At 36.1% G+C, this 26811-nt stretch overlaps 1 protein-coding gene across 2 annotated transcripts in view; it reads left to right on the top strand.

Moving 5' to 3' along the window:
- The window catches only part of FIP1L1 (factor interacting with PAPOLA and CPSF1), a 37272-nt gene extending 10835 nt beyond the window's left edge, over positions 1–26437 (top strand). For both annotated transcript variants that reach the window (XM_059844838.1, XM_059844839.1), the window contains 9 exons: positions 1572–1681; positions 7332–7425; positions 8413–8566; positions 13732–13758; positions 14320–14374; positions 15405–15460; positions 20755–20980; positions 25239–25376; positions 26108–26437. In XM_059844838.1, coding sequence (XP_059700821.1) covers positions 1572–1681; positions 7332–7425; positions 8413–8566; positions 13732–13758; positions 14320–14374; positions 15405–15460; positions 20755–20980; positions 25239–25376; positions 26108–26255 — 1008 coding nt within the window. In that variant the 3' untranslated portion in view covers positions 26256–26437. The remainder of the gene's footprint in view (positions 1–1571; positions 1682–7331; positions 7426–8412; positions 8567–13731; positions 13759–14319; positions 14375–15404; positions 15461–20754; positions 20981–25238; positions 25377–26107) is intronic.
- Positions 26438–26811: the final 374 nt, after the last annotated feature.

The raw sequence follows: 26811 nt of genomic DNA, 5'->3' as shown, positions 1-26811 counted from the left end.
TAGTCATTTTTGTTCTTGAACTGTCTTTGAAGTGACGTGGAACGGTTTCTTTCTGTGTACTCCTGTCAATTGCGGATACAGAACTGCCAATTGCAGACGGGTGGTTTTCTCTTATGTGCTACTTGAGGATATTCAATTATTTTGATTTTATTTTAGCAAGAATGGATCAGCAGGTTTCTGGGGCTTTATACCTTTCTCAGTTATCATTATATTAGTACTGTGGGACAGTAGAAACAGTGGATAGTAGGAGTTACAATTTGCAACTGACTGTAATCTCAAACTTTTCTGAAATGTTCTGAAGGAAAAAGGTTAAGTAGTCCAACCCAAAACTTCCCCCATTTCCAGCTCAGTACTGACTCTGGTGATCAAACAGTACAGGTAATAATGGTGTTGTAAGAGTTTGTCATGTTTTAAAAGGAGTTTACATGTAATTATTAATTTCATTAACTTTTTTCCCTTCTCTTCTGAAACAGTGTCATGTAATTTCCATTATATTTACATGTAATTTATATTAATCTCCTGTAACTAGCAAGAATGTCTCCTACATTTTCCAATTGCTCATTAATTTCTAGAAGTCTTTTTCAGATAAAAACTTTGACCTTTTCCACTCATATTTCTGGATAGGAAATATTAAGTCAATTTTTAATGAATTTTAACTATTTTTGTGCATTTTTGTGGGTTGGGAAAATATGTGCCCAGGTTTAGAAGTGAGGTTCTGCAGTAACATAGTAGTTCACTTGCCTACAAGCTGTGAGATCACGGGCTTATACAAGGTTATGGCCTGAGTGAACTAGCTACATAGAGTGGTATAGCTGGTACAGTGGGAGTGACTTTAAAAATTGGATCACTATATATTGGTCTTTAAGACAAACCCATGCAGGTTTTTCTTCACATGTCGCTGCTGCTGAATTAAAACAATACTTGATGTACTTGCACCAAAGGTTTTTCATAGCTTTAATAAAAGAAGTGTCTGGAATTTTGCAGTACTTCAGCAGCAGCAGGGTGTTTCTGTAGTATTCAGTCTGAACTAATGAAAAGTCTTTTGCAGTTTGCACAACCCAGAGTATGAGACGACTAAGAAATTTAGTGGTTACTAGATCTCTTAATCAGTGAGGGAGATGGAGAATCCATTCAAGTTTCTTGTCTTATGGTTTGCTGGTAGTGGATAGCAGGCTTGTTAGAGATCTCTGTTAAGATTATAATTTTTTTTTTTTAAATAAGTGTCCTTCTTTTAAAAATCAAGATGTAATTTGGTTCATACCGGAAATTCTTCAAGAAAATTAGTTTGGTCTGTTCACATACAAATGAAATGCTTGGAAAATAAATATTTAAGCTGTCTAATCTTCTATAACAATTCATTCTCTGGCATATTGATTCTTATGTATATGTCAAACACAGTACTTAAAAAATACATCAATACAAAATACATAATTTTGCTAGTTGTGCAGAGGTGAGAGTTTTTGAAATTGTGAATAAAGTTGTACTTTCTTTTGGTATTAGCTGTGTGTTTGTTGAGTGTTGGAGCTACCGCACTTGTAAGGATAAACTAATGATGAAACATTATTTTGAAGGTACAGCAAGGCAGAACTGGAAATCTGGAGAAAGAGTTGGCAGTGCAGTCAACCAAACCTGATTTCACATCTCCTCCTGCCTTATTCAAATCAGGAATTCCAACAAACAGGTCAGTTAGCTGTAACACATGACCAAAGAACTCTTTCTACTGTTACCTCTATGTCTTTGAAGTTTACAATTTTTGTAGGGGAAAAAAAAGGAAAATATGTTTCTGTAACAGGAAAAAAGAAGGGTAGAGATATCCTTATCATATTTAGCATAATCACACATGAATACTATGCTACCTTCTTGGCTCTTTGCAAAAAAGTAGAAGGAAAGGGGAGAAAAGCCAGCAGGACCAAGTAACAAGACAGTTAGAAAAATCCACTTGTTGATGTAGGTCACTGTGTTGTCTGTGTATAATTAAATTTGCCATCATAATATTTCTGGTTAGGGTCCTTATGAGGATTAATTAACTTATTTTTTTTAGTTAAACAAGATGGAATCTGACAGCTATGACTTTTAACAAGTGGAGGAATTCCTGGAACCTCATCTCTTTCCTGCAAGGCAGCTTTGGTTTCTCCATATTTGAATATTTTATTATACTTTCTTTGAAATTAGAGAAAGTATTTCCTTACTGAGCTCCTTCTCCCAGCCCTAGGCTTTAATAAGTTCTGTCTTCTGTATCTAAGCCACTGCTATTTGATATCTGGCACTTGGCTTAGGATGAATCCATGCTTCTGCTTTACTTTAGTTACTCAGCAATCCTGTTCAGAAGTTTTGGTTCTGTGCAGATTAAAAGCCCTTATATTACATCATATTACAAACAATGGCAAGAAAGGTAGAACGGGTTTTTCTTTGGACACTTTGGCTGTCAGCCATTAAAGATGGGGAGCTATGACCCATCTTTAGCGCTGCATCCATAAGTACCTTGACTAATTTAGAGGCACTTGTGTTCAGTTATTCCATCCTGTAAGAGTCAGTTCAACACCCAAATGTATTTTTCTTGGTGGGGGGTGGGGGGCAGGAGGAAGTCAATCATAGCCTTGCCTGCGCTTTTCTTTGGCTTCTAGAATATTCCTTCTGGTAGCCTAATTTTTTCTCTGAGGTATCAGGTTATGCTGCTCTGTGTTTAGTGGATTTCAGTTCTTTTTTTCTGTTTTTTTTTGTCACAGAAACGAGAAGAATTTTCCAAACTTTGTGCTAACCCTGTAGCTATTTTTAAAATTTTCTTTTCTGAATTGCTTTTAATGTATGATGTTCTTGTAACAGAGTTCTCAAACTGGAATGTATTGTTCACTGGGTAAGGATTCCAAATCTATATCTAGCATAGGTTTTATTTCAAGATTTCAATTCTTTGTTCATCTCAGTGGTGGACAGAAAACCTCTAAACTACTTTCGGAAGTAATTAATGACCAGAATATTAAAATGTAGTCAAGTTGAAAGTTGTAGAAAAAATGCATTGTGTAGATTATTTGGTTGTGAAATTAGGAAATTTGCAGTTGTGATGACTGTGTCACTTTGTGACATTTATTTTAATGTATCACATTGTGGCATATCACTTTGACAATGCATTCCAGTGGGTAGAATAGGTTGTTTTGTATATATTTAGTGTGAATACTGTAATTGTAAGTTGTTACAATGACAAAACTGACATCTTCCCTTATTTAATAACTGCTTCCATGGATACACTCGCTTAAAATTTATTAATCTGTGAAAAAAGGTATTTCTACCAAGTGGTCAGAAGGGATTTTGAAAGAAAACTGTATGTTCAGAAGTCTGAGTAGCTCAATGAGTATATATATTGAGTATGTGAGAATACATATTAGCTGTGTGGATTATATATATTTCTACTTTAATGACTTATCCATAATGCATCTACTATTTTCTGTTTCTAAGTGCCTGTATTATTAACTTCTGTATAACCAGATGGTGTTTTATGGGGTTGGAATAATTTCTTTCTTTAGTTAAAGAATTTATTTTAAGTAGGCAGAAAATTTTCAGCAATGTAGCTCTTCAGTAATTTAAAGTAATTGCCTTTATGCCATGTGGCATTTGCAATAGCCTTGTTGAGAAATTGCTGGAAGATTTCCAGAGAAGTTTCAGAGAAATTAGCCCATCAGTTGTAGTGGGCTATTTATCAGCTTTATCTGTGCTTATGGCTTTCTGTAAACAGATTTTTTATAGAAAATGGATTTCTGATCTTTCATTTCCATGGAAAATACCAGTTCAGCCTTGCAAGACTATGTGATGGAAACTAAGGTGTTATTTTGAAAAAAAGTGGGTTTTTATACAAATGGTATCTTTAGTAAGTCTGTTTGGTTCTTACTCATATCAGTTAGTGGTGAGCTCAGCAAAGTTGAGGCTGTCTGCAAGAGGAGGAAAATAAAACATGAAATACATAAGCAAATCAAGAAAGAAGAAATATTGAAGCATCTTATAATTCCATACGTATTAGACTATACTATAAGTCTACTGAACAAATGTGGCATCCCACAGTTAGTCTGATTCTGAAGAGTCATATGGGGTGTTCCAAAAAACAGCTTATTTATTTTATCTGTGGTAGGGATAAGGATTTTTGAAGCTATGAACTTGGAAAATAACTGGGTTTGCCTTCTTTTTTTCTTCTTTTTTCCCCCTTCTTTCTCTTTGCTCTGTAGAATCTTAAGCTGAGCTTGCCAAATGAGATTGAGTTATCTTTCTGAATTAATCTCCATGGAAGTGGTATTCCTAGTGCAAATAGCTCATAAATAACCATTCTCTAATTACAGTGAGATAACTCAGAGTTGCTGGAATGTTTCTTTCAAGCTACACTTTGTATGAACTCTGCTGTGGGTTCATGTGCATCCCACACGTGTGGATTGCCTTTTTATGTTTCAGAGGATCCATTGGGAATGCATCTGTATCCCAGGTGCCTTGATCACGTAAGGGACAGACCAAGCCCTTCCCTTTCTTTGCTTGCAGCCCTGAGACAGTAATTGAGTCCTGCCTGCTACTTATCATGACTCTAGATAATGTCTAGGGAGTCGTGGAAGTTTCTCCTTGTGCCAGCTTGCTGTGACTTAATATTTGTGTGTGATTTAACGTGTGATTGGAGGTGTTATCTGCTGCCTCGTTTGCAACTGAATCTATGCTTTCTCTTGTTCAATTTCAAGCTCTTTTAGTGAAATTCTCAATGCAATCATTATTGCAATCTTGGAAATAGAGAATTTGTCAAGTTCCAGGTACGATGGCAAAATCCATCATTATGAAAAATATTATTCTGGCAGTTGTTGGGAAGAACAGTGGACATAACACTATACAGTATTATTTAAATAATAAATATAAAGTATAATTTCATTGAGATTGAGTGATCACAGGTATACACTTCAGAATCTAAAAAAACTAAGTAAAACTGTTTATTTCAGTAAAATTGATGTCTAGGAACCAACTAATTGGTTGGCTGGGTTTGCTTCATTTGATATTGCAGTGGTGTGTTTGGGCTGCTTCCCAAGCTAGAATTAATATTATTGAAATATGGTTGGAGCAGATACTGCTTTTATGCCCCGTACTCTTGCGTTGGTGACATTTTGTGGGTTTTCAGTGCTGATTCTAAGAGTTGCTGGCAGTGTGCAAACAGGACAAGAGAGGAAGGGTCTTAATTCTGCTATGTACATCACTCCCAAGTGGAAGCTCTGTAAATCAGTGGCGTGAGCCAGGCAGGGACTTTGTGCTGTAGAAGAGTGTAATTTGTTATGCGCAAGGACTAAAGCTAGGTAAAATGAGTTTTCTAGGATATGGTTTAGATAACTAAGAGAGGATACCAGTGATGGAGGAGAACAACTGTCTTAGAACTCTCAAACCAAAAGCACTATCAGTGAAGATTGAGATGCTGAGAACATAGGTTTTAGCAACTGTTTTATAATACCTATGTTCTCAATTCAGTTACTTAAAGCAAAATAATAACCCAGTGTAGCAGTGCTGGAAGGCCTTGCAAGACCACTGGGGAAGTTTAGAAAAGCAGATGTTGATTATTGGAACAATCTAACTTCTAGCATGGGGTATTAGAAGACCAGAGAATTTCTTAAACTTCTGTTATCATTGTATAGTATATATTGCTGTGTAGTATATACTCTTTAATTGAAGGTATGTTCTCGGACTCTTGTACCATTGCAGTGGTTTTGTTTGTTTGGTTTTTTAACTCTAAACTGTTGTGCTTAATAAGCTTACTTTAACATTTAGGAGGAAGCTCTAAACCCTGGTACTGAAAAGCTCAGAGGACTTGCATTTGTATTATCCTCACTATGCAGTCTGCTATGAAACTTCAGATTATCTCTAAGAGATCTGACTGTTACTTCATGCTCTAGTGTCTGCTGTGTCTTTTTCAGTTGCATTGGAATCTGGGTATCTGAGCAGGTGGAGTCCAAGTTATCAGTCTGGCAGAACTCTGAGCCTACAATTCCAATTTACAGTTGTTCTCCCTAATATTTGTATTTGTGTGGTTAGTAGTACACTAGATGCAAAACAGACAAGAACTTCTAAAAGTAGAAATGTGGTTTTTTTCTTTCTATGGATTTGTTTCTGTGGAAATTTCAGGAGGGTTTTTTTTTTTTCCAGTCTTTTATTGTTCTATATCATGCTCTTGGTAAAAATGATCAGTTTTATCTGCAGTGGTTTTCCTTATAGGTGAAGCCACAGGTGAAAATCTGTGTCTCTTATAGCTGAGACACAGATTTTGTACCTTTGTTTCTCTTAACCATTAGCACTGTAGTTTTATACCTCATTTTCTAACAAAATTGACCTAGGTGAATCCTACTTTTTAACCTCTTTTAGAAATCAGCAGTGGCCTGCAGGGCAGGTAGAATCATAGAATGTTAAGAGGTTGGAATGGACCTTAAGGATCATTTAGCCCAACCTCCCTTGCCATGTGCAGAGACATCTCCCACTAGACCAGGTTGCTTAAGGCCTTTGTCCAACCTAGTTTTTATAACTCTTATGCAGATAGATTTTGTTATATCTGCATAAGAGTTATACATTTTCTATAAACCTTGGTGTCTGGCATTTCAGAGCTGCAAACAGGAAAGGTCACTATACTAGATTATTCCTCTCTTCAAAACAGTGATTCCTGTTGTCACAAACATCAGGCTTTAATTTTACTAGGTGACATTGAGATACTTGTCGTATTTTCTGATCTGGTACCTGGAGTACTTCTTTTGTGTCAATATATTCCCCTAGGGTTAATGTACTGAAGATTTTGAGAGATTGGTTATACTTCGAATTTTAGTGTTTATGTTTTGTGCTAATGTTTTTTCTACTGCCTTACCTTTGTTTGATCTGCCATGGAATCCTTCCTTATGGTTTCATACAGTTTAGAAATTACTTCTAATTAATAGTTTATAGCTGGTTTACATTAGATTTTTTCAAAAGTTCTGCTTAATATATTCTCTTCTTACTGAAGTTTTGTTATCTTTTTGTTTGTTTGGGTTTTTTTTTTGGTAACAGAGGAGCAGAAGTACTATATTTTATGAAGAAGAAGGAGATTGCTGTAGAGTCAGCTTTTGTCTTTGCTTATCAAAGAAGTCTTTTTTGCTGCATTGTTTAGTTCTGTACTCTTGCATAGTTCAGCAAATGCATCACCTTTAATGTTCTTCAGAAACAGTCTTTTGTGTTATCTACAGAAGAAAGAATTTTTGTCATTTAGAATGAGAGAAGTCCATAAGGCTTTCTTCTCTCACCTTTTCTTTTTTTTTCTTCCCCCTTTTCTGATTCTGCTTGTTGATTCTGTTTGTCCTGTGTTGCAGGCGGATATCTGGCACAATAGATGTGATTGGACAGACCATCACTATCAGCAGGGTGGAAGGACGACGGCGTGCTAATGAGAACAGCAACATACAGGTTTTACACTGCAGTTTTGCTTTCTATTTTCGACTAAAATACATTTTTGGTTTCCCCATAGCTTCTGACTAAAGCATCATTGTATGTGAATGAGTAACACATAAGTAACTTTAAGTCCAGGAGTAAAGTTTTGGCAGTTACTGAAATATATTAAGATGAAATATTTGATAAATTTCAAATGAGAAATGTTTTGGTGTACCTCTTACTGAAAAGAAGTGAGTGATATTGGAGATTTACAGTCCAGGAGATAGCATTGGCTCTGCTAGACCTGCATGGGATTGTGTTTTGTTTATGGATGAAAAAATAAATATTTGAACTCCCCATTTGTCCCCCTATTCCTGTTAGACACTAATGGTGGAAGTGAAAACCTCCTTGTATGCAGTTTGAGAATTGCAGTCTTTTAAAACTAAGGTGTGAAGGAATAAATAGTTGATAGTAGCTTGTTTTTAATTGTATTGTAGTACTTTACCAAAAATTGCAAGATTAGTCTTAATGGTTTTAGTCTAGACTTTTATTATCCTGAGAAAGCAACTAAATCTATACAGATAGAATACACTTCTCTCCTGAAGAATTAGAGAGAAGGATCAGGGTTGCTTGTACTCCAGTTACATTTCCATGCCAACTTAGGTTGAGGTTAAACAGTGAAAATAATAAAGGATTGTAGTGCTTATATTGAAAACACTTCCATGTGTTTTTCATCTGATCTCAGAGTATTTAAGTAATTTATGGTCTTGGGTTGTTTTCATGCTTTTCAGATTGATTTTTAAATATTTTCTGTTATACAAATGTAAGGTGCTCTTAGACCTTTAAAGATCCTTGGCAAAAACGGGACACTGAACATAGGTGTATGCAGGTAGAACTTACACCATCTGACTATGGGTCTTTAGATGTGAAATGATACTTTCCTATTTTAGTAACTGAAAGAGAGGAAACCTGTCTTGTACTCTTTTCACATAGCAATTGTAACTAGAGTTTGATATTTTACAGGTTCTTTCAGAACGCTCTAATCCTGAAGTAGACAGTTTTACCAAGCCACCTCCATTTTTCCCTCCAGGAGCTCCACCTACTCACCTTCCACCACCTCCTTTCCTCCCACCCCCTCCAACTGTCAGTACTGCTCCACCTCTGATTCCCCCACCAGGTAAATATCCTGCACTATATAGGGTGTGAATAATGAGAGATTTGTTAACATCAAATTCTTAAGGTGCATTGTGCAGAATTTCAGAATTTCATGTTCTGCTCTTTTCTTAAGTGTATCTGCAAGGCAAACCCAGAAACTTTTGTTTTTACTTTTGCAGTAAGCATAATCCCAAGTAGTAAATAATTACTTAAAGACTAACTACTGGTTCTTGTGTTCTTGAAAATGTTTGAAGTGAGCAGCTGTATTCTGTAATTCAGTAACTATTAATGTGATTGAGAGGTACATGTTAACACATTATTCTACAAACTTTAGAACTAAAATTATGGCATACCATGAATTTGTGTCACAAGTTGGATTCTCTGATGTCTAAGGTCAAGGCAACAAGAGAAGTTCTAATTCCCCTTTCTCTCACAGCATGTATGAATTCCCAAAAGTCTGTTAAGTATTGCATTTGCTCCATATCCTTTTTTTCCGGTTAGAAGTCTTATTAGTCCCTGATGTTTTTTTCCAGTGTTCTGTGTCTGATAATCTTAGAGGAATCAAAGCTCTTTGAGAACTCACACCATTATTAATCTGTTTTGAAATATACTGATATTTACTGAATATGTATTGAAATTTGGCATTTACGGAAGTTTTCTGGGAAAAATGTCATGGGCATTTGCACAAGTGTTACAGTGACCGGTACTTCTCATTTTAAGACAGTAAGTTCAAAAGAATTTGGCAAGAAACTAAGAACTGTCAGTGAGAAATTAAAATAGATGAAGAATCTTTGTGGTGTATTTGAGTAGGAAAGTGAAGCATTTGTCTACAGAAGAGACTGATTTAAGGTGGAGCTGCTTTCCTTATTTTCTTCTGGTCCTTGAATTCTTTTGCTTGACTTGAAAATCATGCTGAGCGGTTTCTTTGCTATTCTGCTTGCAGAGGAAATATTTTAAAAGTTTCTCTGTTAATATTCTTATGTAGAAGCAAAGAAGTCACATTATTTGAGTGCAACTGGTATGAGCTTTTATAGGGTTTAAATCCTCATAGAAGTTGCTTCTTCAATTGCCCCTCCTAATTTTTATACTTAACTCATTCTGCCTGGCAAGCTCTGACTTTCCTCCATGATGGTTATACACAAAAATCACAACACATAGAAAACTGAGAAGAGATTTAGAAATGAAATAATTCTCTGCCCTTTTTCTTTTTTTTTTTTTTTTAATAAATATAAAAAATAGAGTCTCTGAAGTGAGATTATGGTAGTGCTCTGGTGATTTTGTGAGGTTTCCTAAGGGGGAAGGACAAAAAGGGGATGGATGTGACAATAATGCTTGCTGTGGTTTTAAGCTTCATTTAAACCTTTATGATAAAACAATATATGTAATGTATTGCAACTTTTTAGAAAGTAGTGATTTTAATTGTAATTGGATTCAGAAAAGGTTCTAAGGTTCTAAGTTGTATATTATCAAAAACATGAGAACCACCCCCACAGACACACCAGAGGCACTTGATGCAGGGGTGTCACATACAGGTACTGGACTGTTCTTATGGAACCCCTCACCTGTTGAGATTTTAAAGGTGAAGGAAATCCACATGTGTTGCAGATCAAGCCAGGAAGTTTAGCTTTAGTCTCATGGTTTACAGGCAGGTTTATGACACAGGCTTGTTCAGAAGGTCTTCTGGAACATCCTTCAGTACTTCAAGTAGATTCAAAAATAATGATTAAGAGCTGTGGATTTAGTTTCCTCAGGCCTGTGTTTTAATTGTGCTGTTGCCAGCTCTTTATCATCAAAGCTGTTCCAAAAATAGGTTCTGCCATCCCTCCTTGGTTCACTGGAGGAGGAGTAAAAAACCTACACTTACCCAATATTAAACTTGGACTACTTGCCAGAAAATTTAAGTATTCCAAATATAAAACATCCTCCAAAAGCGCCTTTGAAAAAGGATCTAGCTTTGAAGTTAGGTCTCTTGTTCTGTATTCATTCACTCTTGTGATTCAAATCTTTTTTGAGGAAAAGTCCTGGAACAATTCAGAGCACCAAATGTAGAAAATTCTCACATATTCCTAGGAGATGACTGGCTGTGGCAAAGTATGTGCTAGTTTCTGTTTCCTAGGTTTATTGCTATGTTGGTGTAATTTTCATCTAAAGCAAAACATGTATGCTTGTTACCAAGGCTTTAAAAGTTTGTTTTTGTACTTTGGTTAAAATCTGTAGTTAAAAATGTGACATGTATTTGTGATTAAAGAAAAAAAGAAATTTCTCTGAAATACTGAACTTACATTGCGTAACTTTGCAATGTATACCAGGGTTTGGCGTGACAGCTCAGGTTCAGCATCCTGAGTGTGTACTTTTTATCTTTTGATACAGAGAATTTTACCTAATTTAGCCTATGGCAAGAGAACCAAGTTGAGATATATTACATTTCTGAGGGCTGCTACACAGTCCAGCTAATTTACAGTATGTTGTTAAACTCCGGCTGTGTTGTTCATGTTTGATTCCTTACTCCACAAGCAGAGCACGTGTGGCATTGCTTTCCTTTAGTAAAACATACTTGATTTTCTGTAAATGCTTACCAGCCCTAAGCTAGCAGGATGGTATACAATGTGTTCTGAAGGCCGTTTTCAGCATGGTAGGTAAAATGGTGCACTAATGACATTTGGGATGCTTTTGGCACACAAGTCAGTATTTAGGTTTGTGCTGGATGTATCTTTACAGCAGCACAACGATGTTGTAGGGACATGACAAAGTTGGTACTAAGCCACATTCTTGCACTGGTACAATGTAGTTTCTTTATTGCAAGAAATGACAAAATATTTCAGTGTCTTTTCTCAGAAGTAGTAATTAGCTGGTAAGACTACAATTCCTGCACTTAGAAGGCAAAGGAGTGAAGAGTTAAGAAATTATTTATTTTCCATTAACTGAGGCTTATGATTTTTTTGTATTGTTTTGTGTCAAATTTGTGTATTAGTGAGGAAGGTGAGGAAAAACATTTGTTTAGATCTTTTTAGATTTTTTTGTCAATTTGGGACATAGGTTCAATCTTCCTTTGTGATAGCGTCAAGTAAATTAGCTTCTCTTTTCAAATTATATAAGTATTAATCATGATTTTTTAAAAGTTCTTAAAGATTTTTGTGGGAAAGAATACTTATCAGTTTTTTTGTGTAATACCCTACATTTACAAATTTATTAAAATTATTTGGACATTTCGTCTCTAGATATTAGTTGTATTCAGTCTGTCTTAATTTTGTTTGAATGGTTGTTAAGTTAAATTTTTCATTTGGTTTTTAGTTTTGTGGTGATATTTTTACTTTTAATTCTGCACAAGATAACATACTTGTAAATGAGGACTATATAAATTGTTTAATACAAATTTTTTCCTTTTTATAAAGAGGAGTTAGCTGATGGATTTCCAGGCAGTTCTCTGGATAGTGCTGAGTGCCATTTGCAGTGCTACCAATATACTGATTTTAGTGCAGCAATTGAAGTCTTTTTTATTGTAAGGTGAGGTGGAGCTAATAAATCACCTTAATGCCTAACATTTATTATATATATATATATATATGTATATTTCTATGTTTTAGGCTCATGAAGGATCTATTAATTAGAACAATTAACCAGAAAAGAATAATAGTAAACACTTTAGCTATGCAACAGTTTGAGTTGTTAATCTTGATTTTCTTTCAGGAATTTTCATCAGGAGTGTTTGGTCTTTTAAATGTTACACTGTCAAAATTTTATGGTGTGGTACCCAGTGTTCTTAACAACTGTAGTGCACATTGGAAAGCTTGCATGTTGGTGAAGACAAAATGGTTCATGCAGTTCAGAAATTTGGCTGTTGGAGTTCACGGATTTGCTTTTTGGCTAAGAGATCAGATTTTACATCTTCCAGATTGGACAGAAACCTCAATTATATTTCACCATGTGTTTAATCCTATAGGATTAATGCTGTTAGGAATTAATGTCAGAGAAATCGCCAACAATTATTGAACTTTGATATTGATCTCTGTTCCTCTGCTTGTATATTCCTTCATTCTGTCCTTCTGTCAAGGCAGTCTGGGAGCGGTTGGCATTTCTAGACGTTATAAATACATAGATTTAGTAAAATCTTGCTGCCATACAATAATCTTTTAATTTTAATGTTGAACTAATGAGATATATGTAAATTTTGTCATGTGGCCAGTACTGTTCTGTGTGAATGTTTATGCAGTTATGTCAGTACTGATGAAAACACTTGCCAGAGTTTTCTGTTCTCTCCCTCCCCAAAGTTTTGCCATGAGCTGTCAGATTGAACATACATACTTTTTAATGGAAGCAGAATTGTTGATAACTGAAAGTGCTTTTTGCCTGGTGAAGTAGTCTATTTTCTGCCAGTATTGTTTTAGCCCAGTTTATTATATAGCAGTGTTATGTATTCAGTTCAGGTAAAAATAGTTCTTTGCAAAGCATGGGAAGATAAGAACCTTTGAAGTGTCCAAATTATTTTTACCTTGTAATCATTCCTTTCATAGTCGGTAAGGTAGGTTTATATGTTGGTGCAGTTTATTTTGTGAGGTCAGCTGATTTAGTTAGATTCATAACAGCTTAGCTAGATCTGAAAATCAGGTTAGAGTAATTCCTGCACATGTTTCTGTTAAGGCTGCTCCTTCCTCAGATAGCTCCAAGAAAATAGAGAAAAAAACCAATCTTTTTCCCTCCAGTAGCAAATGAATGATGAACTGCAGTGTCATAGCATTGTCTCAGACATCTGTATTGCTTACTGCTGCCTGAATTCTTTGTTCATGTGGACCTCCTGTTTCCTGTGCCAAGCTGTTGAAGGTCAGAGGCCAATTGCATTTCCTTCCATGGAATGTAAAATAAAGCAAAAGTAGTCTATGGGATGTTGCTTTCCTTCTGTATACTAAGCATTTTAGAATTATGAATTTAATTCTAACCTTGAGACCCAGAGTTACTCTTCACTGGTTTTGCTCCTAAATAAATAAGATCTTAAAAATAGGAATTTAAATCAAAAGCTAGATTTCACAAGGCTTGTATAAAATTTTATCAGTATTAATGTGACATCTTGACCTGAGGACACAGAAAATATGTTGTCATTCTTCTTGATCGTGTATGTAGTGAAAGCTCAGTCTGGTTTCAGATCGACAGATAAGAAACTATTACTATAACTGATATTTGTTGTCTTTTTAGGTATACCAATAACAGTGCCACCACCAGGTAAATTTGCTTAGAAATTTTTTTCCACATTTGGTTAAGAGATCAAAACTTAACTGATGTGCAACCTACCACCTTCTTTCAATTTTATAGATAAAGGGTTATGTGTGCTAAACTATATGTGCATATGTAGGCTCAGTTATTTTGATGCCAGGCAGAAGAGAAATTGTATGAAAATGCTGTTGACTAGTAGACCTAATCAGCCAGTTTTCTAGATATATATTTCCTTCTTTTCTTTAAAATATTTTTTAGTCAGCTATGCAGTAAATAGTTTTGATTGTTGTTTATTAAGTGTTGTTAGAATTTGCCCATGCTTTTATTTCACCGTATATTTAAGAATGATCAAGTTTTAATTTGAAGCACTGATAATATGTTTCATGTTATGCCTTTGTCAAGCTGAAAATAGTTCTTAGTCTTACAAAATAAAACCCATTTATATGGAAACAATTTTTCATCGTTCTCTCTGGGATTTATTTGCCATGGTATGCTTAGCCTAGTTCTTTTATGTGTTTATGAGTGATAGATTTCTACTTTCTCCCCTCCTTACCCAATTTATTGTTACAGGTTTTCCACCACCACCTGGCGGTCCTCCACCTTCCCTCATACCCACAATAGACAGGTGATTATCTGCTTGAAATCTTACTAAGCAATCTATCAGTGTTCTGTAACTGAAATAAATGAATAATAGTCTTGCATTGCTATTGTTTTATGGATTTACATCTGGGAAAGGGGAGACAGCTTCAGATTTTTAGAGTGATTTTATAGAAGTGTTACTAGTCTCACCTCTCAGCATATTCTTTGAGTAGGTTACTTGGCCACTTACTAGTTTAGTTATGACACAGTATTGAAATACCAAATTAGCTACAGTTTTGAAAGTAAATCAATGCAAAGACCTAAGGGAATGATTAATAAAGTATTTTTTAGTCGTCTGAAGGCTTATTTATGTGATCTGTATACTTTTCAGCTATCATATAATTTTTTTTAGATGTACACAAAAATTTGAGCACAGATTCAGGCCCTCATAAACTATAAGTACCAGAGTTCCACAGAATTCAAATTTGTATTTATATTCTGTTCTAAATGTTCAGTTATAACAGGCCTAACCTGTTAGGCTAGGAATTTTTCAATACCATTTTATATGCATTTATATGTATGCACATACATATATTTGTATATATAGATATAAATACATAAAAGGAGGAAGAAGGTTGGTCAGCACAGTCCTTGAAAAATATTTGTATTTTGCTGGAGGCCAAAACCAGGTCATATACAAAACTCAATTAAGGTGGTACAAGCCTCTTGTCAGTCCTCTGGATCTCACTGAAGGAATATGCACATATCTGTTCCTTTAAAGTTGAAAATTCTGACAAATACATGATACAGGAAGATGATGGAAAATCTCTGAGAAAATCTTCATGTGATTTAATTGAGAAAAAATCTTAATACATCATATCTGCATTAAAGTAAATTTATTACTTTGTACTGACAGTTGCTGTGAATGAGCACTGCTTCTTATTGTTTATATTGTGTATAATATATATATAATATAAATGTAGCTATTTATTGAAGGAGGTAGCTTTGTTGCTAAAGCTGAGTTTTAACATGTATCTTTAACATGCTGAAACTGGTTTTGGGTGTATGTTCCACAGTGGACATTCTTCTGGCTATGATGGTCGTCCTGTTCGTGCATTTTCATATGGCAGTGGTAAGTAAGGAAGCTTGCTGGCTTTGGAAATTTTGAGCAGTGTGATATCAAATTGTTTTATACGCTTATGAGGATTTCAGCTAGAAGACTAAACAGGTCGTGTCAGTATTTCATTAGGAAAACTCATTGCTGACGATTGTAAATAGATACATGCTGTTGCAAATTTAACTACTATTGGTAAATACTATTGTTTTGCTTATTAATTTGTATACTGGATATGTTTTCCTGCTACTTTCTCGGAACTGTGATTTTGAAGCATTATATACCATAATATGGGCTGCAAGTCAGGGATAATTTTTCAAGGATTTAAAAGCAGGAGAACAAGTACTGTTGACATATCATCAGAAATTTAATTACTAAGAGCAATCATTCAGAAATCCTGATGATGTACCTCTTCTTTGAAAAGGCATTTGTCTAAGACACTATAACCTTCAGCTATACTATTGCAAAGTCTGTCTTTTTTTTTTTTTTCTTCTTTTTTCTTTTTTTTTTTCTTTTTTTTTTTTTTTTTTTTTTAATTACTGTTATGGGAAAAAAATCTGATGCTGGAAAACTTGACTTTGTGTTTGTTTCAGTAAAAGTGAAATAAGAGTGAACTAAAATAAAAGCTTCATCATGTGCCACCAAATGTGCATCCACAGAATGTATGCTGAGTTTTGAACTGTTACTTAGCTTCTTGACCCAAAGGAGATAATAAGAAGATAAAGTAGATAGAATTATAAAATTATTTGGGTTAGAAGGAATCATCAAAAATTATCTATCTCAAGCCTCCCTGCCATGGGCAAAAATACCTTTTACTAGATGAGTTTGCTCTAAGTCCTGTCCAACCAGGCCTTGAACACTTCTAATGGTTGTGTATCCACAACTTCTCTGGACAACCTGTGCCCCACCACCACATCATAAAGCATTTCTCTCTTATGTCCAATCTAAACCTACTATTTCTCAGAGTAAAACCTTAGTCCATTGTCCTGTCACTACAGGCCCTGGCAAAAGGCCTCTCTCCATCTTTATTTCTTATAAGTCCCTTTGCAGTATTGAAAAGCCAAAATAAGGTGTGCCTAGAGCCTTTTCTCCTCCAGGATAAACAACCTGAACAACACAGGAGAGATGTTCCAGCTCTCTGATAGTTTTCCGTGGCCCTCCTCTGGACCCTGCTGTGCTGTGGAGCACATATCTTTGTTGTATTGGGGTCCCAAGAGCTGGATGCAGTGCTCCAGGTGGGGTCTCACGAGGGCACACAGAGAACCACCTCCCTCAAGCTGCTGGCCACTCTTCCTTTTGATGCAGCCAGGATACAAGTGGCTTTCTGGGCTGCAAACTCATCCTGCTGGCTCATGTTTAATTTTTGCCCACCAGTATCCCCAAGCCCTTCTCTGCGGGGTTGCTTTGAATCAGTTCAGTGCCAGTTTGTACAGACATTGAGGACTGCCCTCACGCAGATGCAGGACCTTGCATGTTGCCACTCACTACCTGTGCCTTCAGTACATCTGCCATCCTGCCCCATGCCTGGTGCCTTTTCTTTCAGCTAAATTCTGTTGCCTTGCTCCTTGTTCCTTTGAACCCTAGCTGGTGAGAGAAGAAATTGTGGGAAAAGTTTTATCCGTTTCTGAGATGTGTGATGTTCAGCACAGATCAAATATTCAGCGAATATCTTTCCCAAATGTTCCAAAGTTTTAAGCATGGATATACAAAGTGACATTTTGTAATGGCTCGCAGTTTCTTGAAGTTGTTCATGGAGTAACAAGCAGTACTTTTGACATTGTAAGGATCCTCATCAGTTATCAAATGTTTGCTTTCATGCGTTGGAAGCTTGTTGTGTTTTCAAGAATTTTTGGAAAAGAATTCATAAACATTGGCTTTACACAGACTTCTTTTTTAGCAGTGATTTAATTGTGTTTTAGCAAAAAGGTAAAACAGATGTACAACTAAAGCCATGCAGAGTATCATAAGGAAAGCAGTCTTACTAACACATACTAATGCATGTATGTGGCATCTATTACATAGTCTCCAGTGTAGAATGGTTTTCATTTTGGTGTCTCTTTTGTTAGAACTTTCTATTCTGTCAAATCATTGTCAGGGACATAAGAACATTTCCAAGTTTCATGTTGACCTTTAGAGATGATGGCTTATGTTGTTACAGCACCAGTCCTAAAGGATGACTGTTACCTTGATCATGCCAACATTGAATTTTAACTTCTTCAGCAGGATTATAATATTGTTTGCCTTTATATGATTACAGAGACCAAGGAGCACAGTCCACTCCTATCTTCCCCATGTGCTTCCAGTGTATCTTGTATCCCTGTTGCAGCAAAAGCTTTCATATTTGCTGCACAAAGCAATTGTCTGTCTCAAAGCGGTCTGTGCCATGGGGATTTTTGAATCTGTAGAGAATCAGTGGCATTTTGTCACTGTTGCTCATCTCTTAGTGAAAAATGTTTTCCTGGTCAGCATCATACTGTCACAGTCCCTGTTGTGCAGTGTGATCAGTGGTCAGTGTTTAGCAGTGCTGTCTGTTAATCAGAACTTGGGGACACTGAGAGCTCCACAGCACAGCAGGGTACAGATACCACTGCAATTTGCAGTCAGTAAGTATATTTATTTAATAGTTGCTTTGGATGATAGCACTGAATCTCCAACCTCTTGTCTTCTTTGACAGTCTGTGCATTTCCTAGCTTTGTAAAAATTGCAGGGGAAGATGTGCAAATGAAACACATTGCAAAAAGTAGCAGTCTTGATTAAGATACTAGCCCTTCTTCTGCCTTTTCAATTTCTTCAGCTCTGCTTTGATGTATCTTCTCTTGTTGTCAGTTTGGTTCCCCATTGCAGACCCTTTAGGAAGGTTATGTAGTAAAGTAATATCTTAACTTATAACTTCAAGAATTTCTCTTTTGTTTTTGTGCTCTTCCACCACATGAATGTGGTTTAGTCCACTTGCACTTAAATCCTTTCACAATTCTGTGCTACCTCTGCCATCATGTCTTTGGCTTTGCTTGAGCTGCATTTGATCAGCCACTGAAGTGCCTTCTATCAAATGCTTGTTTGCTTTTTCCTCAAGTAGTTCTCTGGACTGTGCTCTAAATGTTCTTTAAATCTTAGGAACTTGCAAGACATTTAACATTACAGAAACAGTTTAAGAGTCAGTATTTTTTGAGGCACAAACAAGAAGCATTAAATAGTTTGCTTTATGCCGTGAAGCTTTAAGTTTTTTAAGTATCTCTAAAACTGGGCTGATGTTTCCAAAACTAGTAATTATTCAAAGCTCTCTTCCTGTTTTAAAAGTAAAATCAGAATTAAATTTTTGAAGTGTCTTCCTTCTTGTAGAAATTATTGGAATAATCCATGTAGAAATAACAGAAGTGACAAATCATTTCATTCAATGCAGTAAAAGCAGAACACGAGTTCATACTAGAAAGTAAGCTTCTTGTGTGTTGTGAATAATTTCTGGTGAAAATCTAGATATAAAAATGTGTGGTGTGTCAAATTACTGTTTTATCTCTTGTTACTTGGGAGAAATACTTCTGTCTGATGAGAGTTACTCAAGATGTGATGGAGTATCCCAAGATTTATTGTAAAAGTTTGTACTACCATTAATAATTGGTTTGTAGTATACATTTAAAGTTAAGTTTAAGTTTAAGCTTTAGATCAGAATATACTGACAGCCAGTGTCTCATGTACCATACATGTGTTGTTGACATAGTGGCAAGTCAAGGAAATTAGCAGTCTTTTAAGTCCAGCTGGTTTTTTTTGCTATTTCTGGCTGCTTTCCTTTGACGAATTTCAGGTCTTGGCAGCATAATGAGCAGCATAATATTGTATTAAGACATTTTTATCTGTTAACCCTTCATTTTGCTTGCAGACCTGAAGTTAAACAGTGTCAAGCATTTTATTAGAGGCAAAACCTTTTATAAATGCTTTTCTAAGGAATTATAATACTTTTTATTGCAAATATATTTTAACAATGGAGTGTTTTTTTCATGCTCCACTGCCTGCTCTAAAGGTCTTTTGTATTCCTCCTCTGAACGCTTGGCAAACTGCTCTCTTAAGCCTCTGCCAAAGCTTTCTGGGGCAGGCATACCCAGACGTTACAGGCAAGGCAGTCTGAACATAGCTGTCAGCAGAAGCCACTGATTTTATGACTTAACAGTATTAAATACAACACCAGTAACACACTTTACATTGTTCAGTAGATATTTATGTTAATTGTACTGTTAATCTCTTTGTGACACCATGAAGTCAAGTAAATATTGTTCTCATATTATAGATGATGAAGTGGAGCTCAAAACAAACGATTTATTGAAAGTTAGGAAAGCTAGCAAGGCAGATAAGCAGAAAGGGAGAAGTCCTCAGTACTGTAAGTCCGCTAGAGAGTGCTGTTTCCAGCTAAATACTCAGCCCTTGTTTTTCCTTTACAGGATGCGTTCACGGGACTTCTGGCGAGGGAGGGCAGGACAGAACAATTGGGGCATTAAAAACAGCAGTTCTGTATTACAGTGAAGTTGGCAAAAAGCAGTGGAGAAGCATTCCTTCTCCCCATTGCTAGCTATCTAAAAAAGGTTGGGAGACAGTGTTAAGACTTCCTTCTTAACATCTTAACATGTCACTTCTAGATTAAGACTATGTTTGATTTTCTTAAATTGTTACATTTTAGTGGTATTAGTGTTTGTGCTGAGTATTCATAAATGTTATCTTACAAAGCACAAGTGGGAGCATTATTTCTTCTCCCCAGAGTGAATTTATTTCTTAAGCTCCTTTTATATCCGAAATCAGAAAATTATGACAAAGCATAGTATAGAATATAAATTGGTGAATGAGAACTTCATAGCTAACATTGTATTTTAAATACAATGATTTTAAAGTACAAGAGATAAAAATAATAGCATTTAACTACAAGGCTGGAAGTGTCCTTTTTCTAAACTATATTTTCAGAGCACCTGAGTTTCACAGGCATTTTTGTTTTCTGATTGTTTTTGTTTTATTGTTCCCCAAAAATGAAGCCATTTGACCACATAGAATCAGATTCTTTGAGTGAGTATTTCCACAAATTTTTTTTTTTCCCCAAAAGTGTTCAGACAATCTTTGGGGTATGTACCCTGGTTCTGGACATAAGAAGTATTTAAATGAGTGCCAAAAGCTTTTGTAATAATCATGGAAAAAATGCAGTGTTTGCTTAGCATTAAGTGAAAGGGGAAGATTAAAAAACGTAATTGAAGGAAACTGACAAATGTGTTTTCATGCATTAGTTTCCATATGATATTTGATTTTGTTCTTTCTAATAACTGCATCTCTTTCTTCAGTCACCTTTCCACACCCTGCAGGTTCTGCACCCTCATGGTCTAGTCTTCTGGACACCAGCAAACAGTGGGATTACTATGCACGAAGAGAGAAGGATAGGGAACGTGAGAGAGAGAGATCCCGAGATCGGGATCGTGACCGGGACCGGGACCGAGACAGAGATCGAGACCGTACCAGAGACAGGGAAAGGGACCGAGATCACAGTCCGTCTTCGAGTGCGTTCAACAGGTCAGTGCAGTGTCCTAAACCTAACTCTGCTCAAAACCCTTGTCTCTGTTAAACAGGGTACTTCAACATTCAGCTTTAGCATTCTGCTGCATGTTCCAAAGAGCTGGGTGGTGTGGCTTCCTCACCTTTGCCCTTTTCTCTTGGAAACTACAATTCTACATTTCCATACATAAAACAGAAGCAAAAAAAAGGAGAGTATATATCCAAATTGGTCATAGTGCTTTACAGGTTAAAGGTGATTTAAGTCTTGAGAATATCTGAAATATTCATCTCTTTTTGATATCAGTAGGTTTAGAAAAAATCTACAGAAAAATCTGTAGGAGTACCAAATAAATTTTAGTTGCCGATTCGGTACTAAGAGCAATGTGTTACAACGTTTGACCTTAATTAATAGTATTAAATACCTGCTAAAATTATTCATATGGTTGTTAAAAAAGGCTGGATAATAATCTCTCCTCTCCTATTTAAAACTACTATTTCAAGGTCTAGATCTTTAATTTTGATTTAGATGATGAAAATCATGTCAGATAAGTTTATTCAGCTTTCTAACTGCTTTTTAAAAAAAGCTGCGACTCTTCTGTGGTTTATGTGCTCAAGTACAAAGCGTTTAATGTTAAGCTCACTATGGCTTCATTGAACAGAGGTCTATTGGTTAGCCAGATTTTTCTAAATTTCCTCTGCTTGTTATTTGCTAAGCTTTTTGGGGTAAATATCTGACACTTTCCTCAGCGTTCATTGTTAAGCTTAAATTTTTGCAGAATATATATGTTAGCTATTAGGCAGATTGTTTTTACTCATGGTTTTAAGCTAAAGGGAGAGCACTGAGAGTCAACATTACTGCGGTTGAGAGATGACATTTTTGCATGGTGATCGTTAGATGAAGACCCAAACTGGGTGCAGGCTGGGGGATTTTCCACGTATGCTGGTGTGGTGATGTCCTCTCCTGTGGGCATGTGCTTTGTTCCAGGGTCAGTTTCTGAGGGCTGAAGACCTATCTAAACATCTGTTTCTCAGACAGCTTGATTGAAGGCCAGAAAGAGCCCTGGTCATTCAAGGGTGCTTGAAATGAACCTTAATAGCTTCCAGGCCTCAAGAAATCTCTGTGCTGCTGCCAGAGTTATCTGTAAAGGAGGGGAAAGAGCAGGCCTTGACTTTTTTATGTGACTAAATTATCCACCATCTGTAGCAAAGCTGTTGCCACATGGCTGTATAAGAAAATGGGAGGCCCTTAACTGGGATAAGTTGGTTTGGGAATCACAGAAGAGGTGTGAGAGGCTTAAGAAAGAACATGCAGATATAATATTTCTTAAGAAGGTTTATTTTCAATTCTGTGCACTTATGAAAATAAAATGAATGGAACTGTGAGGAAGAGAATGTGAACTATCTGTGACTGCACAGATTTATAGCTTTTATTTATATTCCCTTTGTTTAAACTTTGATCAAGTGGTACTTTTGTGGGGTTTGGAGTAAGCATCAGGTTTATCATTTTATTGCTCAGAAATTATGGCTTTCAGTGCTTTTAGCAGTTATTTTCCAGATGAATAGTGTGTGTTTTTGTTACAGCATTTCTTAAAATTATAGGAAAATAGGATTATTTTTGTTCTATTATAACCAAAATGTGGTTTAAAATGAACTTTCAGCTGTCTTCATATTCTGTTCTGCTTTTACCCTGCCATCCTCAGAGAAAAGTGTGCATTTTTACAATGCATCTCACTCTGCCCCCTTGAGAAGATGCCATTATTTTTGGACTGTTTCCCTTCTGCCAAGGTTGGGACTTTATTTTGTTTGTTTGGGGTTTTCTTTTTTTGTTATGTTTTTATTTTGGTAGTTTCAAGTCAATTAGTTACCACTAAAAATGTAGACATTGGAATTTGATTGATATGTTACTGTATTGTGGTTCTTCCTCAGCAATTCAAAAAATTAAAAAAAAAAAAAAACAAACAGAAAAACAAACCCCAGCAACTGTGTTTCTAAGGTCCTGGAATTTAATAATCTCATGCAGAAGAGCAGATGAAGGTCTGCCTGTCTGGATTGCAGCTTTACAGGATTTGGTGTCCTGGTGGTCAGCAAACTGAACGAGACTCCACTGTCAGTGTGCAATAAAGGTCAAAAGCATTGAGCCAGCATTAGAGTGTTCCTGAAAGCTCCCAATACACTAGTCTTGGCCAACTGATTTTTTGCTTTACTCAGAGAAGTTGTTTATTTTCATCAGACACACTTACAAGCTGTCATGGTTCTTTAGTAGTTTGCCAAAATAAGGTTTAAAAGGGAGTATCAGTAATATATTTAACCTTTTCTAGAGTGTTTTAAAATAACTGGGTAACAGAACAAATGCAGAGTGTGAGTTACCTTTAAGGACTTTGGATCTCATCTTTGAAACCAAGCCATAAGTCTATAAGTAGTCATCCTGTTTGGCACGGCAAGCTTATCAGAAGTTAGTGCTAGGCATTCAAATTTTAACTCTTTAATTAGATACTGATCATGAAAATATTAGTTTTGTGATGCAATATCAGATATGGGAGGAAGCTACAGTTGTGCAGAGAGGCTGGGGAGTCTCTATCCATGGAGATACCCTGAAGCTGTCTGGACATGGTACTGATCATCTGGTTCTGATGGCCCTGCTTTAGCTGGAATTTGGTCCTGATGACCTCCACTCGTGCCTTCCAACTTCAGTTTTTGTGGTATTTGATCATAAATGTGCTTTTCAGGATTTGATCAGCTTACTCTCAGATCTGAGGTTATAAATGCATTATAAAATCAATGAAGTTGTATTACTCACTGGAAAATCATAATTTGGAGTTCAATAGGTGTGGCTGTAGTTTTCCTGGTTTTGATGTGTGAATATTTTTCATGTCCCTTAGAAAAGCAGAATTTTCTATGGGGTGGGTAATGCTTCTCTACAGTGTCTTAAATTACTAATTTCTTAATGATTAAACATTTGCCTGATGATGTAGTCATACAGGGTTTCCCAAAAAGACTAGTGCTGTTGCTTCAGGTGTTCCCCCTTCTCACTGAGTTTTCATGCATAGCTGTAATAATCATTAATATAATATCCTCACTCGGGAAATGGCCAGAGGATCCAAGCTGTGGCAGATAAAATGGAGTTGATCTCAGTTCTCACTGCTCCAGGACATGGGAAATCTCTTTAGGCTTGAGCTGTTCTCCCTGTGTGATCTGTCCGATCTGTTCTTCTGCTGTAGGGACCTCAGGAAGATACTTTATTTCATGGTATATGTTGGCAGAGACAGAGACACTTGCCTGTCGTTAGGTCAACAGTATCTAAATTGTTACTGATTTTACTGCTTTAGAAAGACTGGTTATATTGTGCCTTTCTTTAGGACTTGGTGGGGATCTCCCAAACTATGGTTAGAGAAAACTTCATGTGATATATAAATAATTACCCTAATATCATTTGTATTGAAGTTGCACTCTTAAATGATGCTGGGTAGGATTTTCTTAGTAGAGAAATGATGAAATGATTGTGCCTTTTTAAGCTATGCTAATCTACCATTTGAGTTGTGCTGGCTAACAATGGACAGTGGGGTTTTTTTGGTTTGTGGTTTTTTTTTTTTTTTTTAGATTTCAGTAAACTCTTAGAACTTCCCTTTTCATCAAGTCAAAATACGAAAATATGTTTTTAAGTAAAGCCTTTCAATTCTTGTCTAACCTGTGATATTTAGGGGGTTTTATCAACATTGTGGCAGGGCAGCATTTCATGGCAATCCAAGAGAGAAGTAGAAGTTGAGACAACACTAGCACTGGAGAAAAATTAATTTCAAAAGCAGCCCAAACATTTAGTATATTTTACTTTTGGTACTTAGTGTTTCCTTTTCTTGAGGCGAGTGTAAGGAAATAGATAGGTGTACCAAAATCCAATTTTAATTTACCCAAATTGTATAATAGTCCAAAGTGTGCTGATAATTGTTGAATGTTTCAAAAGCTGATCCGAAAACATTACTGAAGTTTATGTAGGATTGTATTTCCTTCACAGCTAGATACAGGTTCAAGCTAACAGCTTGATAACTCCTATATAAACTTAATGGGGCACTGATGTATTCTTTTTCCTTTTATTTTTAACGAACAATTTCCTTTCAGAACTGCACAAGTTTAGTGTATAACATGAAGAGCTTTATTGTCCTTTAAGCCCTGGAACTCATGTAGACACCCAGAAGCAATATTAAAATTTTCCTAACATTTAGCTTGTTATTATTATACTCCTGGGCTTTACTGTCCTGAAAATCTCTTCTTTCTGAATCAGTGATGAAGAACGCTACAGATACAGAGACTACGGCGAGAGGGGCTACGACCGCCATAGGACAAGCAGAGAGAAAGAAGACCGACACAGAGACAGGAGGCACAGAGAGAAAGAAGAGACTCGACACAAGTCATCTCGAAGGTTTGGTTTCTCTGTTTTTAATAGGATATGAAAGACTTGCCCAGTTTAAAAAAAAGAAAAAAAAAGTAGTAAACTTTTAAAAGAACCCCAAACAAACAGGAGTTTTGTGGAAAGACTGTAAACACTTGAATGTGCTACTTGGAACAAGTCTGCTGTATAAAACATGGACAGACAAGAAGCAATACTGACCCTGGGTAACCTCGTATTGAGTGACAGCCAGTATGTGAACAGAAATTAGGACACTGGGGAAAGAAGGGTAAAAATGGTGAGTCAGAAAGGGAGGAAATGAAGCTGGCATTCAGCAGCATGAACAGAACAACTCAACAGTCATTCTTAGTAAGTAAAATAATCCTCATAGTCACTTGATAGAAATTGTTCTACCTGATCCATTTTAAGTTAGAAATGAAAGTTAAGTCCAGAAAACGGGGTCAACAAGAATGTCAAATTATTAAGGAATGCCAGTAGGTGAATGACATTGTTAAAAGTCTTGCTATTAGAATATCCGTTACAAATGGGAAAAATCATTCTATTTTTCCCCCAAAAAGTACAGGATGGATAGACGTATGTTCCATTCCAGGAAAAAAACAGTTCTGCACTGACATCCAAAAACTCTTGAGTTGGGAGCAGATGCCAGTTTTCAAATATGAATGCAGAAGCTGTTTTTTTGGTACTTTGTAATGAAATAGGGCCTGAAGTGTCAAGTGTTTGAGGCATGTTATCTCTCTATTTAGTAACAGCAGACGTCGTCATGACAGTGAAGAAGGGGATAGCCACAAAAGGCACAAACACAAGAAGTCCAAAAGAAGCAAAGAAGGAAAAGAAGCCAGTGGTGAACCTGCTCCTGAACAGGAAAACACTGAAGCTGCCCCTGTGGAATAGGCTTGTGTGATTTTTTTTTTTGCCTACTTGCATATATATTAGTGCCAGAAATAGATTACTATAAATCTTGTTATTTTTCTGGGAATTATAATAATTTGCTCTTAATCTTGTTCTGTTAGTTTAAAATCAAAGGTTACTTTGGTTTTTTTTTTGAAAATAAAAGATTGAATTTTTCATGTTAAGATTCTTGGATTGACTTTGTCTTTTAAGGAACAGTGAAACAGTGAAAAAACATCTTACATCTAGAGGCTTATGGTCTTACAATATAAGTAGGGCTTAAATTCTTTGTATTAAATTGTCTCCTTTTTTCATAAGCCAACGGGAAGGTCATTCTTTTACTGACTTTAGAAACAGTGTGCATTCGTTTTATTATATACCCAACATCTGGAACAGTGTGGGTTTAGCAGAGCTTTTGGAGACTTATTTGGAAAGGTCATCCTTTACTACAGGGACACACAGGAACTGCAGGCTCTTCAAAAGCCTTGTAATAACGTGAAACAAAAAAAACCTAAGGAAAGTGGGAAAGGTGCCGATTGTTCTTAGTTGAATGGAACAC

Source organism: Haemorhous mexicanus, chromosome 4 (assembly GCF_027477595.1).
Source record: "Haemorhous mexicanus isolate bHaeMex1 chromosome 4, bHaeMex1.pri, whole genome shotgun sequence".
Classification (NCBI taxonomy): domain Eukaryota; kingdom Metazoa; phylum Chordata; class Aves; order Passeriformes; family Fringillidae; genus Haemorhous; species Haemorhous mexicanus.
This window is presented reverse-complemented; position numbering and strand designations above follow the sequence as displayed.